At 36.9% G+C, this 27532-nt stretch overlaps 1 protein-coding gene across 4 annotated transcripts; it reads left to right on the top strand.

Annotated features, from left to right (window-relative positions):
* Positions 4072–26518, top strand: LOC109716315 (aminopeptidase M1-B-like). 4 transcript variants are annotated; one of them, XM_020241681.1, is made up of 19 exons: positions 4072–4406; positions 9544–9689; positions 10126–10228; positions 11276–11462; positions 11563–11656; positions 11824–11977; positions 12167–12271; positions 12362–12478; positions 12770–12883; positions 13459–13641; positions 13994–14288; positions 14838–14959; positions 15038–15135; positions 23068–23245; positions 23326–23440; positions 23927–23994; positions 24126–24200; positions 25871–25948; positions 26041–26518. In XM_020241681.1, the coding sequence occupies exons 1-19, from the start codon at positions 4170–4172 to the stop codon at positions 26221–26223; spliced, it is 2652 nt and encodes an 883-aa protein (XP_020097270.1). In that variant the 5' UTR covers positions 4072–4169; the 3' UTR covers positions 26224–26518. The 4 variants fall into 4 exon arrangements, with proteins under 4 accessions (XP_020097270.1, XP_020097280.1, XP_020097287.1 ...); XM_020241691.1 differs by lacking the exon at positions 4072–4406 and adding an exon at positions 5913–5932; XM_020241698.1 differs by lacking the exon at positions 4072–4406 and adding an exon at positions 7326–7643.

Genomic DNA, 27532 nt, shown 5'->3' with positions numbered 1-27532 from the left:
CCTCCGCGAAGACGGAGAGGAAGAAAGGCGAGCGAGGGGGGAACGCAGTGCCATACGGAAAGACGGCTGCATTCCCGATAGAAAAGGCGGACCACCGCAGCGAAGGCGGAGAGGCGAAAAAAGTCGCAAAGCCCCCGCCAAACGCGGTGCGGGCTTCTTTAGGGTTCTGCATTCATGAGTTGATATAGATTGATATATTGATAGTAATCAAATAATAATAAATATTATCCANGTACTATAGATAGTATAGTAGCCTAGCTCTCTCTCTCTCTCTCTCTCTATATATATATATATATATATATATATATATATATATATAGAGTAGGGCTAGAATACTTTTACAAGTATCACCCAAGTGATACTTGTGTGTTTTTAGCCATTGGATCTACTTTTTGATTACTAATAGTACTTGGATCAAACACTATTCCACCTACCACCACCTACCACCACCTACCACCATCATCTCAACCTCACATCTCTACATCCAAGGTCTAAAAACACACAAGTATCACTTGGGTGATACTTTTACAAGTATTCTAGCTCTACTCTATATATATATATATATATATATATATATATATAGAGAGAGAGAGAGAGAGAGAGAGAGAGAGCTAGGCTCCTATGCTTTCGAAAGTATGGAGGCCTCCGTACTTGTAAGTTGTTTTCGATGATGGGACGTCCAATTCGGCGATCGGTTCCGTTAGATATGATCTATGCTATTAGAACTATCTAAAAACCAAATTTCATAATTTTTAATTTCATTTGCCTAGTTAACGAGTAGCCTCAAAATGAACGGTTGAAAATAAAAATCTCATAAAAAACAGTGATAAAAGACTCAAATTTTAAATCGGAAGTATTGTTCTTGCTCTTGATGTTAAGTAGAATTTTTTATTAAAGTTTCATGTAATTTGGATACTTCTACACCGTTAAACTTAAAAACGTGCCATATCGGCCGTTAAAATAGTCATTTTTGAGACCCTCTGATCGCTTGGTAAATGAAGTCGAAAAATTATAAAATTTGGTTTCTAGATAGTTCAAATAGCATAGATTATGCCTAACGAAGCTGATCGTCGAATCGGATGTCCTATCATCGAAAACAACTTACAAGCACGGATGTCTCTGTACTTTCGAAAACACGGGAGACGTACTATATATATATATATATATATATACTTATAATTATATATAATAATTTATAATAGGTATATATGATATAAGTATTATAGAGAGAGAGAGGATTGCAGAGAGAGAGAGAGAGAGAGAGAGAGAGGAGAGAGAGGAAGAAGCATAGCGTCACTATACTTTCGAATACTTGGGTATGGTTTTGTGCGTTAGGACCTCCGTGCTTGTAAGTTTTTTCGATGATAGCAACGTTTCGGACGAATCGCCTCTATAGGTTAATCTACCTATATTGAACAATCAAAAGCAAATTTTATAATTTTTTGACATCATTTACTAAGCGATCAAAAGGTCCCAAAAATAACTATTTTAAACAGGCCGATGCGGCACGTTTTAATAGTTCAACGGTGTTAAAGTATCCAAATTACATGAAAATTTAAAAGAAAATTCTATTAAACGTCAATAGCAAGATCAATACTTCCGATTTGAAATTTGAGTCCTTTATCATTATTTTTATGAATTTTTATTTTAGCCGTTATATTTGAGGCTACTCGTTCACATTAAGCAACCGAAGTCAAAAAATTATGAAATTTGGTTTCTAGATAGTTCCAATAGCGTAGATCATGTCTAACGGAACCGATCGCCGCAATCGATGTCCCATCATCGAAATACAACTTACAAGTACGGAGGCTCCCGTACTTTCGAAAGCATAGGAGCCTAGCTCTAACATATATATATATATATATAGAGTCAAGTCAAATAACATAAGTGTAATAATAAACAGTATTACACCTCTTTTGAACCGTTGATCTAAATATCCAAGGATCGAGGTAAACCAATGGCAACTTTTTTATTTTTATGTCAAAATACTCTTCTCTCCATAGGATGTGACACCACTTAATAGCCTTGATTTCACATTAAGTAATATTATGAAACGTACATTGTCCACTAATTTTTTAACGTGTCATGTGAGTTAGATAAATAGCTTAGCATTTAGCTATTTGTCACATTGCTTAATTGCCATTGAACTTTACTTTGCTAAATAATTATAAAAAATATTATTTATTTTGATATGAATTGTTGCACTAATTAAATTTTGAATTTTTTATAAAATTAAATTTCAGTGTATTAAAATCAATTGCAACCATCCAAAAAGCATCGAAAAGAAATAAAATGTTGATAATTTTTATCTAAATATTGTCAGTTTTTATATGAATTATTTTGCTGTAAAATTTTACTTATATTTGAAATTATCACCAAAGTCATCTCAGTTAGTAAAGAAAACTGATTATACAGTAGGTTTACAAATGGAGGGGAAAAAAAAAAGGAGTGAAACCCAAGGCTACTGCGTGATGTCAAATCCTATAATAGGAAGAGTGTTTCAGCAAAGAACAAAAAGTTGCCCATTGTTTCATCTCAATCCTTGGATGTACTTAAATCTACGGTTCAAAAAGAGTGTAAATATCATTGTACACTTATGTTATTTGAATTTGACTCCATATATATATATATTATAGTTATATATAGCTGCTATGCTCTAACCTTTACTAGTATGGAGCCTCGTACTCATAAGTGTTTTCCAATGATGACGTCCAAATCGATTGATCAGACTCGTTAAATATGATCTAGAGTTATTAAACTCTAGAAAATAATTTCGTAAATTTTCGAAATCATAAAAAATCCATTAAGTGTGTCCATAAATATGAACGTCAAAACTGGCGACACGACGTCTTTAAAAAAGGATCGATCGTATCCTTCAATTCAAGATCGGAGTTATTGATCTTTATCTATGTAGTGAATAGAATTTTCTATCAAAAATTCAACAAATTTCGATTCTTTTACACCGTTAAACTAGCAAGTACCCTATACCGGCCGTTAAAAATTATCAAATTTGTGACCTCTTGATCATAAGGTAAATGATGTCGAAAAATTATAAAATTTGATTTCTAGAAATTTTAAATACTGTAAATAACGTTTAACGGTGTGGATCGTCGATTCGGAAGCTCGATCATTGAAAACAACTTATGAGTACGAGGGCGATCGTACTCATAATAGTATAGTAGCCGGACCATATATATATATATGGTCCGGCTACTATACTATTGATAGTACCAAGCCCTTGGTACTATTGAGTTTTCTACCGTTAGATCTACCATTTGATTATTTTCACCCGTTAGATTATACTATTAAACCAACCACCCACTCAACCCTAGGGGACCACTATCAATTTAACCGGGAATCACTATTATCCTAACCGCACATCCTTTCATTCAACGGCCGAAAACTCAATAGTACCAANGAGCGCTCCGTGCTTCCATAAGCATACCAGACGCTCTATATATATATATATATATATATATATATAGGCTATGGCTACTATACTATTATGAGTATTAGAGCCATCGTAATCATAAGTTGTTTTCGATGATCGAGCTTCCGAATCGACGATCCACTCCGTTAAATATGATCTAGAGTATTTGAAAGTTCTAAAAAATAAATTTCGTAAATTTTCGAAATCATAATAAAACCCATCAAGTGGGCATAAAATGAACGGTAAAAATCGAACGACGTCCTAAAAAAGAATGATCGGATCCTTCAATTCAAGATTAGAGTTATTGATCTTTATCTATGTAGTGAATAGAATTTTCTATAAAAAATTCAATAAATTCTGATTCTTTTACACTATTAAACTAGCAAGTATCCCATACCGACCGTTAAAAATTGTCAAATTTGTGACTTCTTGATCGTAAGGTAAATGATGTCGAAAAATTATAAAATTTGATTTCTAGAAGTTTTAAATGATGTAAATAACGTTAACGGTGTGAATCGTCGATTCGAAAGCTTTATTATCGAAAACAACTCAGTACGAGGGCGATCGTACTGGACCCTATATATATATATGATATAATATAATATTTGTACAAATCAATCAATCAGTCAGTCATTTTACTTAAAGAATCATCACATGGGCCAAAAAAAAAAAGAAAAAAGAAAAAGGAGCGAGCGAGAGAGAGAGAGAGAGAGAGAGAGCAGGAGAGAAAGGCAGAAAAATGGCGAAGGCGGAGCAGAGCGTGGAGGATTTCAAAGGCCAAGCCCGCCTCCCGCTGTTCGCAAACCCTAAGCGTTACGTCATCTCCCTGCGGGTCGACCTCGCTCGATGCGCCTTCTCGGGATCCGCGACCATCGCCGTCGCCGTCGCCTCCTCCACGCGCTTCCTCGTCCTCAACGCCGCCGACCTCGCCGTTGACGCCGCCTCCGTCCGCTTCACCACCCCCGGATCCTCCGAGGTAATCCCCAGGATCCGATACGATAATATTATACTGCTGTTTTTTTTTTTTGTTCAATTATCCGATCATAATTTTTAGAAAAATATTTGTATTTTATTTTCTTGCTATATAGTAGACTTAAGCATGTTTGGTTCGGGAATAAGTGGGGATAACGAAAGTTATCCCTTCTATTCCGCCAAACGGGGTGATTTTCTACCGGAATATTTTATTCCGATTAAATCTTGCTATTTCCGGTTATCTTGGAATAGCAAGGGATTTGCTATTCCACCATTTTGGTGGAATAGTGCTATTCCACTGCTTAATTTCAAATTTAATTAAAATTATAAATTGAATTAAAATTAAATTATATAAATATAATATATCATATATTATTATAATACATTATTTTTATTATAAAATTAATAATTGTATTATATTAATACGTATTTTTTATATTTAAATATTATAATAAATTTTAGGCCAATTTGCATAAAAAATCCACAAGTTTTACGTTTTTGCAAAAATAGGCCATTTTTTTCAATTTTGCAGATTCGGGCCGAATTTTCAGCAAATTGATCAAAATACCCTTATTACTTTTTCTCTCTCCTCTTTTTTTTTTCTATCGTTCTTTTTTTTCTCTCCGAAGAAGGCAGCGGAGGTAGAGGCGGAAACAGCCCGCCTCGCTCTGCCTCGCACGTCCTCGCCCTCGCCGGTGCACCCCCGCCCTCCTCGCCTCCAACCCTATTGAGGCCGCGTCGCTACCCTTCTTCTCCACTAGGGCACGACAACGTCGAGACGCAGACTCTTCTCCTCCACCGCGCGTCGAAGTGCCGAGACATTGTCGGAGGTGGCGAGACCGCCTCTGACAACGTCGCGGTGGTTGCTATAGAAAGCAAGGGAGAGATGGTGACAAAAAAAAATTATAAAAAAAAATAAGAATAATAAAAAATAAAAATAAAAATTATTTTTTTCCTACAGAAAAGATAAAAAAATATAGGAGAAGAAAGAAGATGATGAAATTGTACTCTTAAAATAAGATTACACTGTTTTAAAAAAAATTTGCACTATTTTAATAAAAATTACACTATTTGATATAAAAATTACACTATTTTGAAATAGATTTTACACTCTTTAGATTAAGGTTGCACCATTTAGAAAATTTTGCACCATTTTTTTTCTTTTGTTTTTTTTTTTCTCTTCTTCTTCTTCCTGCAGGAGATGGACGAAGGGGAGTCACTCCCGCAAGAAGAAAAAGAAGAATGTCCGGCGGAGCGGCGCGAGCGATGTCCGGCGGGGTTAGGGGGAAGGTAGGGGAGAAGGTGAAGGAGGGGGCAACGGTGAGGCGGCACCTGGCGCGGCGGCTGGTGCAGGTGGGGGTGAGGGAGGTGTTCGCAGTGCCGGGGGACTTCAACCTGACACTGCTGGACGAGCTGGAGGCGGAGGAGGGGCTGGGGCTGGTGGGGTGCTGCGGGGAGCTGAACGCGGGGTACACGGTGGGCGGGCTCAGCGTGCTCAACGTCGTCGCCGGTGCCTACAGCGAGATTTTGGTCAGTTTGCTGAAATTCAAGCCCGAATCTGCAAAATCGAAAAAAGTGGCCCACTTTTGCAAAAACGCAAAACTTGTGGATTTTTTATGCAAATTGGTCTAAATTTTATAATAAATTATATTTAAATATTGGCTAAATTACAGAAAACCCTCCTGTAATAGCCCGCTTTTTCACTTCCCCCCCTGACATTTAAAAACCTACACTTTGCCCCCTTGTAAAATGAAAAATGTGCACTTCACCCCCTACCGTTAGGGTTCCATTGTAAAATATTTTTTTATGCCGAAAATACCCATCCGCCCTCTTCCTTGTTGCTTCGCTTCCCTCCGGCTCGCCGCCTCGCCGTCCTCCACTGCCTCACCCTCACCCACATCCGCTTCGCCGTCCTCCGCCGCCTCGCCTTCGCCCTCATTGCCCTTGCCTACCTCTCCATAAACACCCACCTCGATTTCCTCCCTATTATTGTCGAAATTGAGGAGCGGCGAGGATGCAAGAGGAGAAGGGGAGCAGGTGGAGAAGGAAATGGAGAGAAATCGCGGCCGATTGAAGTGGGAATCACGGCCAATCGAAGGGGCGGCTAAGGAAGATGAGAAAGAAGACGAAAATGGCGAGGGGCAAAATGGTCATTTTACACACCGTAACCTCCCTGTGAACATTTTTCATTTTACAAGGGGGCAAAGTGTAGGTTTTTAAATGTCAGGGGGGGGAAGTGAAAAAGCGGGTTATTACAGGGGTTTTTTTGTAATTTAGCCTTAAATATTATAATAAATTCTTTTTATTAAATTTAAGTTTAAGCAGAATTTTAAAAAAATTATAAATTTATTACAATAAATTATTTTTATTAATTGTTCCCACTCCTATTCTTATTTTAAAATTTTAAAATTTATAAATTTAAATTTTTAAAATTATAAATCTGTAATCTTAAAATTAAAGTTTATAATTTTAAATTAGCCAATTTGTATAAAAAATCCACAAGTTCTCAGCTTTTGCAAAACTAGACTACTATTTTGGATTTTGCAGATTCGGTCCGAATTTTTAGGACACTGACCAAAATACCCTTATTCTCTTTTCTCTCTCTTCTTTTTTTTTTACGCTCTTTTTTTTCTCTCCGACTCTTCACCTCTGCCTCCGCCTCCGCCGGTATGATGATACCATTGCTGTAATTTGCACCCGTTGCTCTCCGGCGAGGACGACGCCGACATCATCACCCGAAGCGGAGACGTGGGCGTGGTGTCGGGGTCAGTGATGTTGATGTTGTTGACGTTGGTGTTGGGGTTGGGGTTGAGGGAGGCAGCGACAGAGGGGATTTCGAAGGCGAGCAAGGGGGGCCGGGGGTGGCGCCAGCGAGGGAGCGGGCCGGCTGGGAGGAGGGTATGCAGCAGCGGGCCAGCAACGACCGCCGCCTCTAGCAGCCAACCCTTCTTCGACAGCCCCTTTCTCGCCGCCGTCGCCTCCACCTTCGCCTCTAGCGCCGCTGTCGCCACCGCCTTCGCCTTGAGCACTGCCGCCGGATGGAGTGATGGTCGGAGGCGGCGAGAACGAGGGACCTTGGCCATGAGGAGGACGAGGGGAGATTTTCCAAAATAGTGTAAAATGGTGTAAGTGGTAAATAGTGTAAAATGGTGTAAGCTCAGCATTTTACACCATTTACACTATTTTACACCATTTAAATAGATTTTACATCATTTTACACTATTTAAATGGTATAAATGGTGTAAGCTCCCTTCTCTCTCTCTCCCTCTCTTTTTTTTTCCTCTATTCTTTTCTCTCCCTTCCCCAAATCCCTCGTCCCTTTGCTGCCGCCGCCGTTGCCGCTGCCACTCCTCGGCGATGACGATGCCGTTGCCGACTTCTTGGGCGAGAACGCGAAGCAACACATCAATGTATGGCGCCGCAACGGTGAAGGGGAGAGGGAAGGGGATGCCTCTCTGAGAGCTCCGCGGCGCGATCGGAGGGGGCGGAGAGAGCCCAAATGGGGAATTTGGCTTCGAACCCTTCCTTGCGACAACAGCAAGATCTGTCCCCGTAGAAGTCGGCGTCTTGGGCTTGACCGGCGAAGGGGGTGCCGCGGCGCTCTTGGTTCGATGGAGCGGTAGCGGCGTGCCATTGTTGGCGGCGGAGAAGGATTTGAGGGCGCGGAAGCAGGACTCGAGGTGGGAGGGGAGGAGGGCGGAGTCGCAGGGGAGGTTGGCGGTGTTGAGCACGGCGATGTGCTCGAGGGCGCAGAGGTCCATGGCCTCGACAATAATGGCGTAAAAAAAAAGAGAGAAAAAAAAAGAGAAAAAAAAGAAGAGAGAGAAAAGAGAATAAAGATATTTTGGTCAGTGTCTTGAAAATTCAGACCGAATCTGCAAAATCCAAAATAGTGGTCTAGTTTTGCAAAAGTTAAAAATTTGTGGATTTTTTATGCAAATTGGCCTTTTAAATTCTAAATTTCAAATTTAAATTTTGATATTTTAAATTTTTGAAATTTAAAATTTGATATTTTATATTTTTCAAATTTAAATTTGATCTTAAATTTAAAGTTTGAAATTTAAAATTTAAAATTTTGAATTTAAAATTTGAGATTTTAAATTTAAATTTTAATTGAAATTTTAAATTCAAAATTTTAAATTTTAAATTTTAAATTTAAATTTTGATATTTTAATTTGAAATTTAAAATTTGATATTTTATATTTTTCAAATTTAAATTTGATCTTAAATTTAAAGTTTGAAATTTAAAATTTAAAATTTTGAATTTAAAATTTGAGATTTTAAATTTCAAATTTTAAAATTTCAAAGTTAAAATTTTAAATTTAAAAATATAAATTTAAAAATTTAAAAATTCAAATTTAAATATAATAAGAGGGTAATATTATTATTTTTTATTTATAAAATCCACTATCTTTCTTATTCCATCTTACCTAACCAAACGCTATTTTTTTTTTATTCCCAAGAATAACCCAATTTTTATCCAAACGCAAAATTGATCTCATTCCCGCTTATACCTCAATTTATACCTATATCTAGAATAGCCACTTTTTGCTTATCCTCGAACCAAACGATATCTTGGAATCTAAGGCAAAGAGTCCTAAGCCCTTTCATTTTAATAGGATTTGAGTTGAGTTCAATTTTTATATCTGCCATTTGTCTGTCATTCAGGTGTCTTTTCTTTTTGTAATCTCTTTTGTTGGTGCACGGAGTATGCTTTACTGGATACTCACCATGCACAACTGGACCTTTTTCCTTGCTATTCTTAAGCCCCTTCATTTCAATGGGATCTGAGTTTGATTCCTGCATTTGTCATCTTATGATGTATACTTCAGTCAATCATTCTGTTATCTCTATTGTTACCTCTTCAATTAGTGCATATAGGATGGCCGAACCTTTTCTTGCTCGATCAATCATTTGGATAATATAATATTAGAGATGCTCTCGAGCCCCCTCCACTCCAATGACGCATGAGTACGATTCCGACGTCTGCCATTTTGTGACATATCAGCTAGTGCAAGATTCAGAATGCACATGAGTGGGGGATGTTAGAATTGATGCTGAGTTGTGTCCTACTTGATGGATCTTTTGGGTAACAGTGGTCTTCGATAGACGTGATCGATGGGGTGTGTTTGTGATTGCAGGAGCTCCAGCCCTCGGAGGTCGTCGCAGTGGAGGAGGATGAGATCTTGGTTGTGGGGTTCGACACGACGCTTCCTATCGGGGATGGGGAACTGAGAATTGAGTTCATAGGGACCCTAAATGACCAGATGAGGGGGTTCTACCGAAGGTAAATTCGTTTTGACTTTGATCTCTATTTTCTTTTATTTGTGACGAGCTGTTCGTATGTAGGAGTTTGATCAATAATGTGAATAATTTGGTTTCATTTTTTAGAGAATGATGTTTTACTATGAAAACGAGACTTTTGATAAGTTGGGCTTAAACTAAATGAGAGGAAGTTAAACGACAATCTGCTTTGACATTATATGAAACTACTGTTATTCTCTCATTTCTATTTAAAACTCAAGCATGGACTTGAATTTAACAGGTGAAAATTTAAAATATAGCAGCCTACGAAGACTCGATCTCAGGACCTTCTGTTATCATACCATGCGAAACCACCAATATTCTGTAAAAGCTTAATCTTCTAGAAATTAGTGTTTTGATTATTTTTTTTTCTAATGTGTAAATACTTTTTTGACTAGTTGATGTTATTTCCTGTGCAGTAAGTACGAGTATAACGGGGAGATAAGAAACATGGCCGTGACGCAGTTTGAGGCTGTCGATGCTAGACGGTGTTTCCCATGCTGGGACGAACCTGCATTTAAGGTGCTTACATTTGTATCTTGGTAGACACAGATGGAACGAATCCGACTTATGGCTTGTTTTAGGATGACTACTTAACTAGACATCTTTTGATGTCTCTTCTATACAGAATTAGGGTGAGATGTCTGCTTTAACAGGAACTTAGTCAGTAGTCACATAAATTGTTTGAGATAAACCAAACAATGTGGCTAAATTTTGCCAAGGAAGAACCATCAAGTTGCTCAAATGAAACAAACTGTGGGTCAGATACCAAATTTGGAATTTTAATAGGCTGAATAGTCGTCCCAATTCCATTCATTTTACTCTCTTGCATGCCTCTTCCTTTAAAAGAATTTCATGTTGAAAACTTTTTTGTATTATTTCGTTTTGATCTATGATCTATTGGCACAACCATAATAAAGATTAGTAAATTATAATATGAAGGATTGTTTACTTAGTTGAGTGCTTTACAACGCATGAAGCAATACGTATAAATTACTAGAAGATCCAAACACCAGTATTAAGTCATTAAACTAATTAGATAAAGGATCCATCAGAAGCATTTGTATTTTTTTTTTCCTGAAGCCCTTAAAATTTTGCTTAATTTGAATGGTGATGCTACTGCTTGAACTCTGTAAACAAATAAAATGTTGTGTTCATCGAAAAGCAAAAACTCAAATAGTGTGTTCATCTAAAAGCAGAAAAGACAAAAACTCGAAACTTTTAATTTAAATTGCTTAGTGAATACCCAGCTTCTAAACAGCTTTTCTACTCTGAAAAGTGGAAGCTTAGCACTTCACAAAATGGAAAGCTTGGAGCTTTTGCTATGGTGAAATTTAAATAAGCTTTATACCCCAAAAACAGTCCCCCATTTGAAGCTTCTATATTTGTAGCAGCACAAATTTGTCAACGGATCTATGATGTATCTACGGAAAAGCTATTAGTGCTTTTCTGAATAGATTCAGTCAATTTGCCCCGCTGTTTTGCCTTCATCTTTGATTTTAGGCTAACTGTTGTTCTTGAAAATTTCTACACCAGTGTCATATTCTTTTCCTATCCTGATGTCTTCAGGCTACCTTCGAGATTACACTGGAAGTACCCTCTGAGCTCGTAGCATTATCCAATATGCCTGTTGCTGAAGAGAAAGTTAATGGAGTTGTCAAGACACTCTCTTTTGAGGAATCACCAATTATGTCAACTTACTTGGTGGCTATTGTTGTTGGTTTGTTTGACTATATAGAAGACAAATTACCAGATGGTACGATATAGAAGTATATAACCTATTCTTTAACCAGTCCCATTCTTTCCTTCCAAATTATATAGAAGATAAATTGATGGGCTTGTGCATATTTCTTTAGGTACAAAAGTTCGCGTATATTGTCAAGTTGGTAAGAGCAGTCAAGGGAAGTTTGCTTTAGATGTTGCTGTGAAGTCGCTTCAACTCTATGAGAAGTAATTAATTTCGATTCATTGTCAAATTTTATCCATCGATTGGCATGGGTTCTTTTGTTACTTACATCTGAAAATTTCTGTAGCTTCACTAACAGTTGTTCATTTTCATTTACATAAGTTGAAAATTTTTATAGGATCACTAACAGTTGTTCATTTTCATTTCTTAGTTATTTTGCGGTGCCTTATCCTCTTCCCAAGTTGGATATGGTTGCTATTCCTGATTTTGTTGGTGGTGCTATGGAGAACTATGGATTAGTCACTTATCAAGAAACAGCCTTGCTCTATGATGATCGCTTATCATCAGCATCAAACAAACAATCGGTGATCAATCCTAATTCTTGATGGCTCTCACTTCAGTTCTTAATGCTTGAAGATTATTCAAAGTTTGGATTATATCTGTGCTTGAGTTTATTTGGTTTTCGGACTTGATGGTGTTTTACCATGAGAGCCAAATTTTCTTGGATCTAACATACTTTTTCTCTTTTGTTCTACCTGTTTAATTCTTCTTAGGTGGCGATTACTGTAGCACATGAGTTGGCACACCAATGGTTTGGAAATCTGGTGACAATGGAATGGTGGACACACTTATGGCTAAATGAGGGGTTTGCATCATGGGTAAGGGACCTAATATTACTCTTGCCATTTTGAGTGATTGTAACTTATAATGGCAACTTATGTTGCATTTCTGTTTTTCTCTTTTAATAGGTGAGCTATTTAGCAGTAGATTCCTTGTTCCCTGAATGGAAGATTTGGACTCAATTTCTTGAAGACACTGCCGCTGGCCTTATGCTTGATGCACTTTCTGAATCACATCCTATTGAGGTAACACACACATACTTAGGAAAGTGTTGTCCCCTTCTTACCTACAAAAGGGATGTGGGATATTCGCATATCATGCATGCATGCATGCATAAATATGTTAGTATGCATACATAAGTGATAAGTATGTTCTTACCTAGAAAAGGGATGTAGGGCATTCGCACATCCATACGTTACTATGTTCATAAGCATGCATGAGCATACTTATATATGGATATGTGATTGTCCCGCATACCTTTTTGTAGGTAAGAGCTATGGTTTACAATGCCTCAAACTGTTTCCACATTTGTTCAGGTCGAAATAAACCATGCCAATGAGATTGATGCAATTTTTGACTCGATAAGCTATGACAAGGGTGCCTCTGTTATTAGAATGCTGCAGAGTTACCTTGGTGCGGAATCTTTCCAGGTTGGTTGTCAGCTTTTCCCCAGTTCTGCTTTAAATTCTTCCTTAATGGCTTAATGGTCTCTGAGTTTGTTTTCTGGGATTACTGATGTGAAATTCCTCTATATCTGCACTTATTCACGCTTCATGTAATAGCGAGTGTTCATTTGTTATATATCTTATTCAGAGCACAAAATTCTGGTACCTTTAATTATAGATTTTCTTTTTACAGCTCACTAGCTTGTATTTCTTTTTCTTCTTTTTTTTTGACTAAAATGCAGATTACAGCCTTAGATATAGGGTGATTTACACTTATCACTTTTGATAATTAAACCCTGCTGATAATCTCGACACTTGTGATATGTTAGCATTTTACTTCCTCCCGTATGTGGTAAAATGTACGATTTTCAAATAAATTGAGGGGTTATCTATAGGTTTTGATTAAAGTGCAAATCACAATATATCCAACTGATTTTCTGTATTTTAGCCTTTTCTTTTTACTCTTGCTTCAGTCTAATTTTTCTCCTTGAGCTAGTCATCATGAGTTGTTGATATCTATATGTTTGATTGATGATATGTTTGTTAATTTTAAATTTCAGCAAGCTCTCGCCTTGTACATAAAAAAAAACGCCTACTCAAATGCTAAGACTGAAGATCTTTGGGCTGTTCTTGAAGAGGAGTCCGGTGAACCTGTCAAGGATTTGATGAATTCATGGACAAAGCAACAAGGATATCCTGTTATTTATGCAAATCTTAAAAAGCATGAGTTGGAGCTTGAGCAGGTTTGTCTTTTAGAATTTTGGCTTTACATGTTTCTTTTTTATTGCAACTAAGAAAAGCATTTACCTACTCCTAACACTCAACAATCGCCCTAACTTATTCTTCATTTTTTTTTCCCCAACAAAGAGCCAATTAGATTTCCGTTGCTCAGTCCTATATATTATCTCTTCTTTAAATAAGGGTCTTTCATGGCAATCACCTCGCATGTTCCATTTGATCATACCTTATTGATCATACAAGAGCTTGATCTTTTTTTAAAAAAGAAGTAACGGTGCTTTTGTAGTCCTCCTATAATTTTTCAATATTTCTGTTCCCTTCCTTTTGATAACATTTGGCAATGCTACTTCTTTGCAGGCACAGTTTTTATCTGATGGATCTTCTGGTACTGGCATGTGGATTATTCCTGTAACATTATGCTGCGGTTCCTATAATCCCCAGGAAAAGTTTCTGCTGAAATCAAAATATCATAAGTTGGACGTAAAGGAGCTTGTCAGTTCTCATGATCCGAACAACGAGAATGGTGAACGCTTCTGGATTAAGTTGAATGTAGACCAAACGGGCTTTTACAGAGTGAAATATGATGATGAGCTTGCTGCTGGAATTAGATATGCAGTACAGGCCAATAAGCTCTCTTTAATGGACAAAATAGGTAATAGGATTAAGTACTGACTAATTGACCTATATTTCCAAGTTGAGATGTTTACATATATGATGTTTAGATATATCTATATTGTTGTAAAATCTCAATTTTGGTAGTATATATACCCTTCAAATCTTAAGAACTTACTTCCTATACCTTGAAGTCACATAAAGTGGCCCTTTACTAAAAAACTTATCCTAGTAGAATACGGTGTTTACATATATGTATATTGTTGTAAAATCTCAATTTTGGTAGTATATGTACCCTTCAAATCTTAAGAACTTCCTATACCCTTGAAGTCACATAAAGTGGCCCTTTCCTAAAAAACTTATTCTTAGAATACCTCCTTGCCCCATGGATCAGATGACTTCTGACATGAAATGGATATTTTGGTACGAAGCTGCACTTTCATGGGCTATGTATAATAACTCACTTTTTGCAGGGGTGTACATGTACATTGACTATTTTGCAGGGATATATATTTGTAAAAAGCCCCTTCCAATCTTGTTCAAGTAAGCTTCGATGTCAATTATGACCATTCTAATATTTCAAATGCAGGCGTAGTAGAAGATTCATATGCCCTTTCCGTGGCCTGCAAACAAACATTGCCATCTTTGCTATTCTTGTTGAGTGCTTATGGTGAAGAGTTCGATTACACTGTGCTCTCTCACGTAATAGTGGTATGTATACCTCCCCCTCTCACGTTACATTTTTAATCTATTCTTTCAAGTATAATTACATTTTTCTTTGGCTTGCAGATAAGTCGTAAGATCGCAGATGTGGTAATGGATGCCACTCCAGAGTTGGCCAATGACATCAAACTTTTTCTCATCAATCTTCTTCTGTCTGCTGCAAAGTATGTATGATCGATGGTTGATAATTAATGCATATTGATAGCCTATGTTAGTTTCTGCATGGCATCTCTTTAAACTTTTTCAGTCACTAAAATATAAATTGGAGGAAGCGAGAGAGAGAGAGAGAGAGAGAGCGCCATGCCCCTATATTATAGAGGGCTCTGGTACTATAGTCTCACTTTTGACTTTATGGTGTTACAATTGATGCTTCACACCATTAAAATTGAACTATGGTATTTGAAGTTTTTATAAATAAAATTTTATATTTTGTTGACATTGTTTACCTTATGATCAAACCATCTCAAAATTGCCAATTTCAACGGCTAGTACGACGAGTTTTGTAGCTTAACGGCATAGAAGAATCTAAATATATTGAATTTTTAATAGAAAATATTTTAAACTATCTAGATCAAGCTCAACATCTTTAATCTTGAATTTAAAAGTCCTATCCTCAATTTCTAAAGATTGTTCAATTTGTACCGTTCATTTTGACATGATTTGATCACAAGGTATATATATAGAGTTGAGCTAGAATACTGTCGGTAGCAAACAAGCTCTGTTGCTACTGATTTGTTTTCAATGATGGAGCCTCCAAATCGACGATCGACACCGTTAAACATGATCTATACTACTTGAAGTATTTAGAAATCAAATTTCAAATCTTTTCGACATTATTGACCTAATGATCAAAATGTTGCAAACTTTGTAATTTTAAAGGTTGATGTGGGGGGTTTGCTCGTTTAACTGTGTAAACAAATCTAAATCAATTAAATTTTGATTAGAAAATTCTTTAAACTATTTAAAACAAGATCTATACTCTTGATCTTGATTACAAAAATCCTATCATCACTTTTTGAAGGATATTTATTTTTAGCTCTTCATTTTTGTGTCTACTTGATGTGCAAGAGAACAATATCGAAAATTACATACATATATATATATATATATATATATATATATATATATATATATATATGCTGGGGCTACTATACTTATATGAGTATAGAGCTCTTTGTACTAATAACTTTTTGGCCGTTGATATGAAAAAATGTACGGTTAGGATGAGAGTGATTACGGTTAGGTTGATAGTGGGCCCCTAGGGTTGAGTGGGTGGTTGGTTGAATAGTATAATCTAACGAGTAAAAATGATTAAAGGGTGGGTCAAACAGCGAAAAACTTATGAGTACAAGAGGCTCTTTACTCATAAGAGTATAGTAGCCGGACTCTCTCTCTCTCTCTCTCTCTCTCTATATATATATATATATAGTCCGACTACTATATTCTTATAAGTACGATCATCTTTGTACTCATAAGTCGTTTTCAATGATAGAGTTTCCGAATCGACGATCCATACCATTAAATATTATCTAGAGCATTTAAAACATCTAGAAATCAAATTTCATAATTTTTCGACATCATTTACCTTACGATCAAAAGCTCACAAAATTGACAATTTTTAACGGCCGGTATGGGATACTTGCTAGTTTAACGGTGTAAAAGAATTGGAATTGGTTGAATTTTTGATAGAAAATTCTATTCACTACCTAGATAAAGATTAATAACTTCGATCTTAAATTGTAGGATCCAATCATCCNGCTCCAGCAGGAGGAAGAAGAAGAAGAAAAAGAAAAAGAGAAAAAAAAATTGCTCCTGCAGGAAGAAGAAGAAGAAGAAGAGCCCGCCTGGCGGTGCTTCGGCGGCGCGCCCGCCTGGCCTTCGCTTTTTTTTTCGGCGAAAAAAAAAAGAATGAGAGAACCAAGAGGAGAGAGAAAGAGGAAAGAGAAAAAGTAATAAGGGTATTTTGGTCAGTTTGCTGAAAAAGCGGACCGAATTTGCAAAAACGAAAAAGGTGACCCGGTTTTGCAAAAGCCCAAAATAAGTGGATTTTTTTTGCAAAAAGGCCTTCCTTTTTTTACTTAATTTACTTTATTTTGTAGCTCTCTTTTTTTTATATATTTTTAAGAATTTATAACTATGTATGCTAATAGCATAAATCTAGAGAAAAAAATCTTAGTTTAATAGTCAAATTTTTTATCCCGAATTGTTAATTGGTGAACATATAATATCCGTATAAATCGCTTATTCGAATAATTGGTGAATCCGTTTTTTAAACCGTATTTTTTAACAAATTAAAAATTGAGATACGAATTTTATTCGAATTATACTCATACTGAATTTTTGCCGAATCCTAATTAACTAACTATAGTGTTGAGTGGATGGTTGATTTGAATAGTATGATTTAACGGATGAAAATTGATTAAAGGATTAGATCTAACGGTGAAAAATTTGGTAGCACTAAACGTAGGTGCACTATCGATAGCAGAACGGCCGGACTCCTTAACTATGTACTAATTTAATATAGACTCTAAACTGTTATTTGTTTTGGTAAAAGCTTTTCAATTTCTTTGTTTTTTAATTTGAGTATATTTTATATTTATATATATTAAAATTTTAGTAAGATTATCAATAAATTCAATAAAATATCCGTTTACTTTTAGCTACAATTACATAAGCAAAAATATTATTATAAATTGAGAGAGTCTCAATCACAGAAACGTAAAGGTTTGATGGGTGTATTTCAAAATATACATTTTTAATTTTTATTTGTGAATAAAAAAACCAATTCTTTATTGGTCAATTATTACGAGATGATATTATCACACCCCGAAAAAGTAATTTTCAAATTGTAAGGTCAAAGCATGTCGGGTGTGCTTAGCCGTTATTATTAATTTAATTCGTTTATAAAAAGCAAATATGTTTGTTCGAATTAATTCGTGCAATCATACCCATTTATTTATATACTAGGGCTTGAAAACGTTGCTTACCGTGCGGGTCCCACATGACCAACGCGGAAAGTCAGATGATTTCCCCCGAAATAATTGTGCGCCTATTTTAAAATAATAATAATAATAATAATAATAATATAATGACATTATACTTATAAATAAAATTTATAAAACTTTACAAACTAACATATGTGAAAACTACTTAATTAGTTAAAAAGTATAAATTACGATGAGGTAAACATGATTTATATTTTTAAAGTTGAAATTCGGAGCTGTACAGTTTATATAGTACATCTACACCTTATTAGTAAGATGTACGTTGTATACCTATTTGTGTAAGGATCGAAAATTTTTAAATATTTTTAAAGTTAAAAAGCTGATAAAATTAGTAAAAATTAATAGTATTTGAATAAATTGAATGTAAGAAGTGCTTATATGCACATATATAGAATAGCTCTAGCATTAGGGGGGTTGGATTGCGAACAGAACTTGTGGAGGTGTTGACCAAGTCAAGTCATTGACCGAGTTACATGAGTCTTAATTCCAGATTGGTTCTCGAACTAAATCTCGAGTGCCCCACGATCAAGCAATCCGGTTGAGTGGTCGGCTTAATCAGATTCTTCCTTAAAATGATAAGTCGAGCTGAGATCTAGAGCAGACTCGACTGAAAGAGCCGAGTTGGTTGTGATAGAAACTGAAAACTTACAAGATTATGCCACTCCTATCGCTAACTACTCTTTAAAAAACTTAAAATGTAGGAAAGAAAAGACTACAAAAGTTTTCTACTCCTAGAAAATAAAAGAAATGATGAAAATAGAGTGGTCTTCTTGTTCACAGAGGAGAAAGGCCCTTATTTCAGGCGTCTTTATGTTATTTATAGTACTATTATTAACCTGCAGTTACCGTGCAACTCGCATCGTGGGGGAACACTACAGTCGCTTCTTTATTGGTCGCGGGAATTACTCCCATGTTTCTTGTCCACGTTTTCATCTGTTCCTGCCCAGGGCCTCCTAGTTTTCGGCTCTTAGTGCACCGTGTATTATATTTTAATTCGTCTACGCCACCTAAACAAACGTATTAAGCCGCGCAGCAGCTAACGCTATTTTACTTGTGCACTAGCTGGTACTATTTTTCTTGCGCCAACAGGAGGCATGGATATAACTTGTGACAAGAAAAATTTGCCTAGACCTGTTAAAAAATATATCTTTATCTTTCCAATTCTTAGCATATTGGGAGAAAAAAAATAAGATGGGTCATTGACGTTTATTTAGATTCTTCCGCTTTCATAAAAAATAGAAGTTTCATATGGTTAAATGTGTCTGCACAAGAAATTTTTTTTTTTTTTTTAATCCTTTTCATCCTTTGTAAGCTTCGATCGTAACTCGATCGAGTGCACATCAAAGTTATTTTCGATGATCACAACATAGTTTGATAAACGGAGCCATCGAAGTTGATCTATCTATTTGAAATATTTAGAAATCAAATTTTATAGTATTTAAAAATGATTATCAAGTCTATCAAAAAATTGAAAAATGAATAAGGTCGAAAACAAATAACCTTATAAAACTTTGGAGCTTTGATTGTAACTTGATCGGATGCACATCAAAGTTATTTTCGATAATCAGAACTCTAGTTTGATAAACGGAGCTGTTGATGTTGATCTATCTATTTAAAATATTTAGAAATCAAATTTAATAATATTTAAAAATGATTATCAAGTCTATCAAAAAAAGTCAAAGAATGAAAGGTCGAAAACGAATAACCTGATAAAAAATAGAGATTAGGCTTTCTCAATTGATCATACGTTATTCTAGTTCGTATAAAAGTTTTGTATTATAAATTCAAGTAGTTTTTGATTGCTCTATACCGTTAAACGAGCTAATGGCTCATATACGCCATAGAAAATTTATTAATTTTGGGATTATTTGATCACACTACATAAATAATTTTTATTCCTTCTTCTAAAATAATATTGACTGAATTCCTGATAAGTTGTAAGTTAGAAAAAATGAAATAGTTGTATGTTCTATTATAAATTCAAGTATTTATTTATTTATTTATTTATTTTGTCCCACCTCTTAGAGGCTCTAGTTGTCTCACTCCCATGACCTAATTCATTTTTTCAATGAATGAAGCGGATAGCACGCTATCTTTTTCTAAAAAAAAAAAAAAGAAATAATGAAATTAATCGAGTGCCGATGATTTGAAGGAACGATGAGATGGAGGGTAGATGGTTCGACGGTCAATGTGTGACGCGGTGGACGGAGTTCAGATCAATAATTTAGAGAGAGAGAGAGAGAGAGAGAGAGAGAGAGAGAGAGAGATTGGCTTGGCTTTGGAAAGCGGTGAGAAGCTAATTATACAAAGACTAATTATTAATTAATTAAGCAGAAAAAGAGGGTGGTCTTTAATTAGAAATTGTCCTGATGTTGTAGAAAATTTGAATGCGCACTCTTTGGAGGCCAAAAGGATACGGCTTTGCGTTCAAAGAAAAGAGTCAGGAGACCAAAATAGGAAGGAAAAGCCACCGCAATATATATTTATTTAAATGTATAATAAAAGGGTAAAAGCATGCGTCATTATGGTTTGAAAAAAAAAGGCTCCGTGATCCCCCCCCCCCAGTCCCCGTTGCTGGGATTCTGGGCCACCTCTGTGCGTTCCCATCGTCATTAATGTTCCTATTTGACTTCCCGCGTCCAAATATCTATTTGGCTCGTTGATTCTCGATCGTACTTTTTTCAAAAGCAAATATTTTCCTTAAAATCATTCTAAACAACTAGAGGGTTGATTAAATTACTCTTTAGAGGCCGTTTGTACCCAAACACCATTTTGAAGGGGTGGGAATTTAAAATTTTAAATTACAAAGAGTTGTACCCCTTACTCCCCCTTAGGGCTGGCAAACGAGCGAGCCGGCTCGTGTTCGACTCGCGTTCGGCTCGATATTCGGCTCGCTCGAGCTCGACTCGAAATTAAATGAGCCGAGCTTGAACAAAATAAAAGGCTCGAAATTCATTTCAAGCCGAGCTTGAGTATTACTCGGCTCGTTCGAATTAGGTTCGAAAAGCTCGAAAAGCTCGAATATATATATATATATATATATATATATATATATATATATATATATATATAGAGAGAGAGAGAGAGAGAGAGAGAGAGAGAGAGAGAGAGAGTTGAGCTATGATACTTTTACAAGTATCACCATCATGGTGCTATTAGGTTTTAAGACAGTGGTCCCCTAGGGTTGAGTGGGTAGTTGGTTAAATAGTATGATCTAACGGATAAAAATGATAAAAATGGCAGATCTAACAACGGAAAACTTGGTAGCACCAAGTGTCCGTGCTATAATACATATAGGGACCATATAGAACTAGTTATGTATTAATAGCACCAATCTTGGTGTACCAAGTTTTCTTGGATTAAGGAGTGTGGTTAGGATGATTGCCCCATTAGTGGGTTTGGTTGAATAGTATGATCTAACGGGTGAAAATATCCAAAGGGTAGATCTAACGGGGAAAACTTGTAGCACCAAGTGCTTCTGCTATTAAAGCATAGTAGCCGGCTATATTATATATATTATATATATATATATTATATATTGCGGAAATGACGAATGGAGGGAAGGAGATCGTGATGATTACTTGGGAGGACGACGCAATAGAAGATGATAGGTGTTCGTGCGAGAGAGAGAGAGAGAGAGAGAGAGACATCCAGAGAGAGAGAGAGCGAGAGAAAGCGGCATGCGAGAGAGAGGGCCGGGGGGAAGGCGAGATAGAGATGAAAATAATGCTGTTAATTAGATTTGGGGTTGTTGGAGGGTAAAATTGTCATTTTACATAATATTAGTATTAACGGGTTTCAGTAATGCAAGATACATGACCCCCCTCCCGTTAATATTTTCGATGTAATCCTGCTTGATTTGTAATCCTACATTAACGACTAGATTACATAGCGGATTAACCAAACATAGTTATCCTGGCAGGATTGCCTGTAATCCTGCCAGGATAACTCGAACCAAACGCACCCTTACAAGTATTCTAGCCCTACTATATATATATATATATATATATATATATATATATATATATATATATAGAGAGAGAGAGAGAGAGAGAGAGAAAGAGAGAGTTCGGCTGGGATACTATCGATAGCACCAAGCGCTTGGTGCTACCGAATTTTCTACTGTTAAATTTATCCCTTTCATCATTTCTAACCGTTAGATCATACTATTCAACCAACCACCCACTCAACCCTAGGGAACTACTATCAACCTAATCGGAGACCACTATCATGTTAACCGCACATTTTTTCATCCAAGGGCTGAAAACCTAATAGCACCAATAACTTGGTGCTATTAATAGTATTCCAGCCAAATTCTATTCTCTATATATATATATATATATATATATATATATTGAATACTATTGATAGTAAAATGTACCGTATTTACTATCAACTTTATAGCCCTTGGATCAATACTTTTCCTCCTACCACCACTAAACCTTAAGTATCCAAGGGGTAAAAAGTATGTAGTAAATACTATTTCTTTACTATGAGAAGTATTCTAGCTTCATTCTATAGAGAGAGAGGGAGTTCGACACTCCGGCTATTATACTTTTATGAGTACGGCGATCACCTTTATACTCATAAGTCTCTCTCTCTCTCTCTCCATATATATATAACCTTCAAAATACACCTCTGTACTTCCGAAAAAAGCTCTCTTTAAAAAACATTTTCTAATAGAAAACCAGCACGCCACCCGCCCCAATGCAGAAAAAAAGAAAGAATTGATCGACTCCCCAACTTAAGAGACTACTTTCATGAAAAAAACAAAGGAAGAAAAAACTGCAGTTTCAACCTGTACCTCTGGAAATTCAGAATTTACGGGGTCTACATGTAAATAAATTGTTCTGCACGGATATGCATAGATATCTCTATTAAATACTACATTTTTCTTTGGTCTTCCTGGATAGTTATGTGCATTTATATGTCAGTTAGATGATTTTATAAAAGGTAATTTAATATTCCTCAGTTTTAGCCTTTTAGGTAGTATGAGTTGTGAGACAGGTGCAATTTATTCTGATTTTAGCATATTGTCAACAATCTTTTACTTTTCCCTTATGCTCAATCTCTTAGTATTTTTATTTTCAGAAAATTAGGTTGGGATCCTAAGGATGGCGAAAACCACTTGGATGTAATGCTAAGAGCCGATCTTTTAGTTGCGCTTGTAAGACTTGGGCATGAAGAGACTATAAATGAAGCAGTAAAGCGCTTCAATATCTTCTTAAATGACCGAAATACACCCCTCTTGCCTCCGGATAATAGAAAGGTTGAAACAAGATATCTATTATTTTACTGGTTTTTAGTCTAATTTCTTCGTAAATAATCTACTTTGAAATTGTCATTTAGGCTGCATACCTTGGTGTAATGCAAACTGTTAGCACTTCAAATAGATCTGGGTTTGAATCTCTCCTGAGGATATACACAGAGACGGATCAAAGTGAGGAAAGAGTACGTGTTTTAGGTAAGTAATTTAATGTCTCACTGTGCGAAGACAGTCTACAATTTTTTTTTTTTTAACTAACAGGTTAGGTGAAAATTTAGTATCTGAAGTTTGATTCTGTTTTAATTTAATGCCCTTAAAATTTCAATGTGAACCTTTTAGTCCGTGAAGTTTGTTCTGCATAACACTTTAGTTCTAAGTCTTTTGTCTCTTACTCTACCTTATTGAAAAGCTGCCACAGCAGCGTATTCCTGTCACGGCCTACCTTGAAACATTGTCTTGTCCTCTAACTATGTTGATGATGCTGATGTGGTGTTTCGTTTCTTGTAGCAGACTAGAGAAAAGACAACCATTATGCTGGACAAACTTAACGGACTAAATTGTTAGAATTGAATCTACAAAAATGTACTTGAAAAGGGTTCAAGCTTCAACATTGGGTTTCGTTGTTATTTCTTTCACTAACTTGTCATTCTTGAATTTTCTTTTTTCCCCACCGTTTGTTTATAGGCTCTTTGGCATCTTGCCCCGATAAGGAAATTGTCCTCGAGGCCCTGAATTTTCTATTGACTCCTAAGGTTGGTATTTAATCTTCGTAACTTTTAAGTGCTCTCAATGAAATTGCTCTCGACAAAATCTTCTTTTTTTTTTGTCCTTTTCTATTTGCCTTTTTTTTTTTTTGTCCTTTTCTAATTGCCTGCTTGTTTAGGTTCGAAATCAAGATGCAATTTATGGCCTTGGGATCAGCAGGCAAGGACGTGAAACTGCATGGGGTTGGCTTAAGGTACATGTCATTTGGTTATGAACTCCATACAATTTGACTATATTAGTAACTAATTGTTGCCTAGGTGGACTTTCGGAGGTTACAATAGCGTTGAAACGTTCTGGTTTGCGACTATCAATTGTTGATTGGGCAATAATCAAAAGTGTAATTGGAAAAACAACTAACGCCGTATATTATACTAATGTACTGTGTTATGGTTTAGTTTTAATCATATAATTGGAAAAGCAATTTCATGCTTCAGATCGTCAAATGCCGAGGCTGAATAAGGTTTGATATTTAAGCTTTTACATCAATATGTACTCCACAACCCTAGAAAGTTGTCTTTTCTCTTGAACTTTTCTAGCCTTATGATATTCGATGCTTATTGCAATGGCTAAATTACAGAAAACCTCCCTGTAATAACCCGCTTTTTCACTTTCCCCCCCTGACATTTAAAAACCTACACTTTGCCCCCTTGTAAAATGAAAAATGTTCACAGGGGGGTTACGGTGTGTAAAATGACCATTTTGCCCCTCGCCATTGTTGTTTTCTTCCTGAGCTTTCTCAGCAGCCCCTTCGATCCGCCGCTATTTCCACCTCAATCGGCCACAATTCCTCTCCAATTTCTTCTCCACCTGCTCCCCTTCTCCTCCTACACCGTCGCCGCCCATCGATTTCGGCGACAGTAGGGAGGATACTAAGATGGGTGTTGATGGAGAGGTAGGCAGGGACAACGAGGGCGAAGGCGAGGCGGCGGAGGAGGACGAAGGGGATGTGGGAGAGGGCAAAGCAGTGGAGGACGGCGAGGCAGCGAGGCGGCGAAGCGGTGAGCCGGAGGGAGCGAAGCATCAGAGAAGAGGCAGCGGGGTATTTTCGGTATAAAAAAATATTTTTTAACAGAACCCCTAACGGAACCCTAACGATAGGGGGGAAGTGCACATTTTTCATTTTACAAGGGGGCAAAGTGTAGGTTTTTAAATGTCAGGGGGGGAAAGTGAAAAAGCGGGTTATTACAGGGGAGTTTTCTGTAATTTAGCCTATTGCAATAATGTCCCATACTCCTATTGCAGACATTGGTTTGGCTTTTAGGCAAATCTCAAACTGAACCGGATTTTTTTATTTGAAAAAAATTACAACCAAACCGAACCGATTTATACTCAGAACCAATCCAAACCAAAAGAATTAATTTGGTTTGGTCCGATTTTGCAATTAATTTTCAGAATTTTTTAAAAATTTTCTTATGAATTAATTTATAATTTGATATTCAAAATTGAATCATTAGACAAAAAGTTTAATTATAAACATAAAACTTTGAAAAGCGTGTTGATATATGATCAAGATTTGATCATAAATATAAAATTTAATAAATTAGTTCAGATAAAACTTGTAAAACTATTACTATTCGGTTTTTGGTTATGTTTGATTAAGAAATGTGTTCAAACCGAACTGAAACCGAAAACCAAATTTTAATAAATTTGAAAACCGAACCGAACTGAAAACCATATAAACCAAATAGTTTTATTTGGTTTGGTTCGGTTTGGTTTTCAGTTTGGGACCAAACTGTGTACACCCCTAGTTATTAGTAAAATATAGATGTAAAGAAAAGAGATAAAGAAACATAGAGCAGATACGAAGAAATCTTTCTCATGGTTAGACATAAAAAAAAATTCATTTACATATATGTATTGCAGGAGAACTGGGAATATATCTCAAAGACATGGGTGGCAAGCTTTTTAATCTCAAGATTCGTCAGTGCGATTGTATCGCCGGTATCGGATGAAACCTACAATCTCTGCATTGTTTATCCACTTAATAGTACTAGTTATCCTTCTTACTAAAGTATTACTTGTTTTGCTACCAGTTTAAGTCCTCTGAGAAAGCTGTGGAAGTCGAAGAGTTCTTCGCGAGCCGGGTCAAACCGTCCTTCGAGAGAGAACTGAAGCAGAGCCTCGAGCGGGTGCGGATCAACGCAAAGTGGGTCGAGAGCATCAGGGGCGAGCAATCCCTTGCAGACGCGGTCAAGGAGTTGGTGCACAAAGCATAATTTCCACGCCAGATTTTGATGGTTTCAAAAGAATCTATTGAATGTTATTCATGGCGTGGTAGTACGTCATTTGCACGAGCCGCTATTTTAATCCTTGTCCTCAAATTATGTTCAGGGTGGTGAGGATATGAGGAGATTTGCGGGTTTCTTTTGGTTTATGAGATGATTGGAGATGGATTGTGAAATGTAGCAAAATAATGCGTGTTTTAAGCACGTACTACAATGAAACACTTAACAACTAATGGTTTCGTTCGAAGTTGTGATGAAGAATTGTGAGAATTCAGATTCATGATCAGCTTCCAGTGAGAGAATTTAATGATCTTGTACGTTCTGTAGGGCGGAGATCGCTCGATCGGCCCATACAGAGCTATGCATTGTCCATTCGTTTGTTCCCCAACGGGCCCTGTAGCCTAAGATAAGCTTTTAGGAAAGAGTAATTAACACCTCTTAGCAAAATATTTGTATGGAAGTGTATAGTGATACACGAGAAAAGAAGAATGGTGTTTCCATATACTAATATGAAGTCGGCGCCGAAATACTCTGGATTGCCGATTACAAAGTCGCGTTAGGGTGCGATCGCAGCCGTCCAATATGGACGGTCGAGATCACTAAACCGCCGCGCATCGGGGGTTTGATCCGGACGGGCTGCGCCGTCCGCAATAATTCGGCTCCCTCCTTATACGAGCACCATCCGCAACAGCCCCACGATAGAAGGGTAATGTTTTTTTCTCATTTTTTCACTTTTCGTTTTTCCACTTTCCATTTTTGGCATTCAACGCCACTCTCTCTCTCTCTCTCTCTCTCTCTCTCCCCCCTCCGCCTCCTCCTTCTCCGGCGCGGCACCGCCGTTCTCCTCCTCCTCCTCCTCCACCATTATCGAGGTGAGGTGGTCTCTCGATCTCTCTCGAGCTCCCCCTCGAACCCTAGTTCAATGTATGTATCACACCTCTCTCTCCCCCCCTCTACCGCTCCCTCGCATGTCGTAGCTAGGGTTTCATTTGGCCCTCCTTCCGATTCGATTTGAGCTCCTCCGCGGAGCGTGATTGTGTTCCAAGGTCGCTCCCTATGATCGAGGCCCCTGCTCCGATCATGGCGGCTCCCGCGCTCAAGCTCAAGCCGCGGAAGCTCTCCGTCGCGCGCCCTTGGCCCAAGGGCTGCGGCCGATTCCCTGCGACGGCCGATCTGAAGCCGATTGCGGTGACTCCGGATCCACGTTTGGATCCCGACGGGGCGATTCGTGCTTCCGTTGGCCCTGTTCTCCCGCCGGTCGTGGAGTTTGTTAAGGTTAGGGTTTCATCGAGAGAAGCGG

This window comes from Ananas comosus, linkage group 1, assembly GCF_001540865.1.
Source record: "Ananas comosus cultivar F153 linkage group 1, ASM154086v1, whole genome shotgun sequence".
Classification (NCBI taxonomy): Eukaryota; Viridiplantae; Streptophyta; class Magnoliopsida; order Poales; family Bromeliaceae; genus Ananas; species Ananas comosus.
The sequence above is the reverse complement of the archived record's forward strand: the minus strand, read 5'-3'. Positions and strand labels throughout refer to the sequence as shown.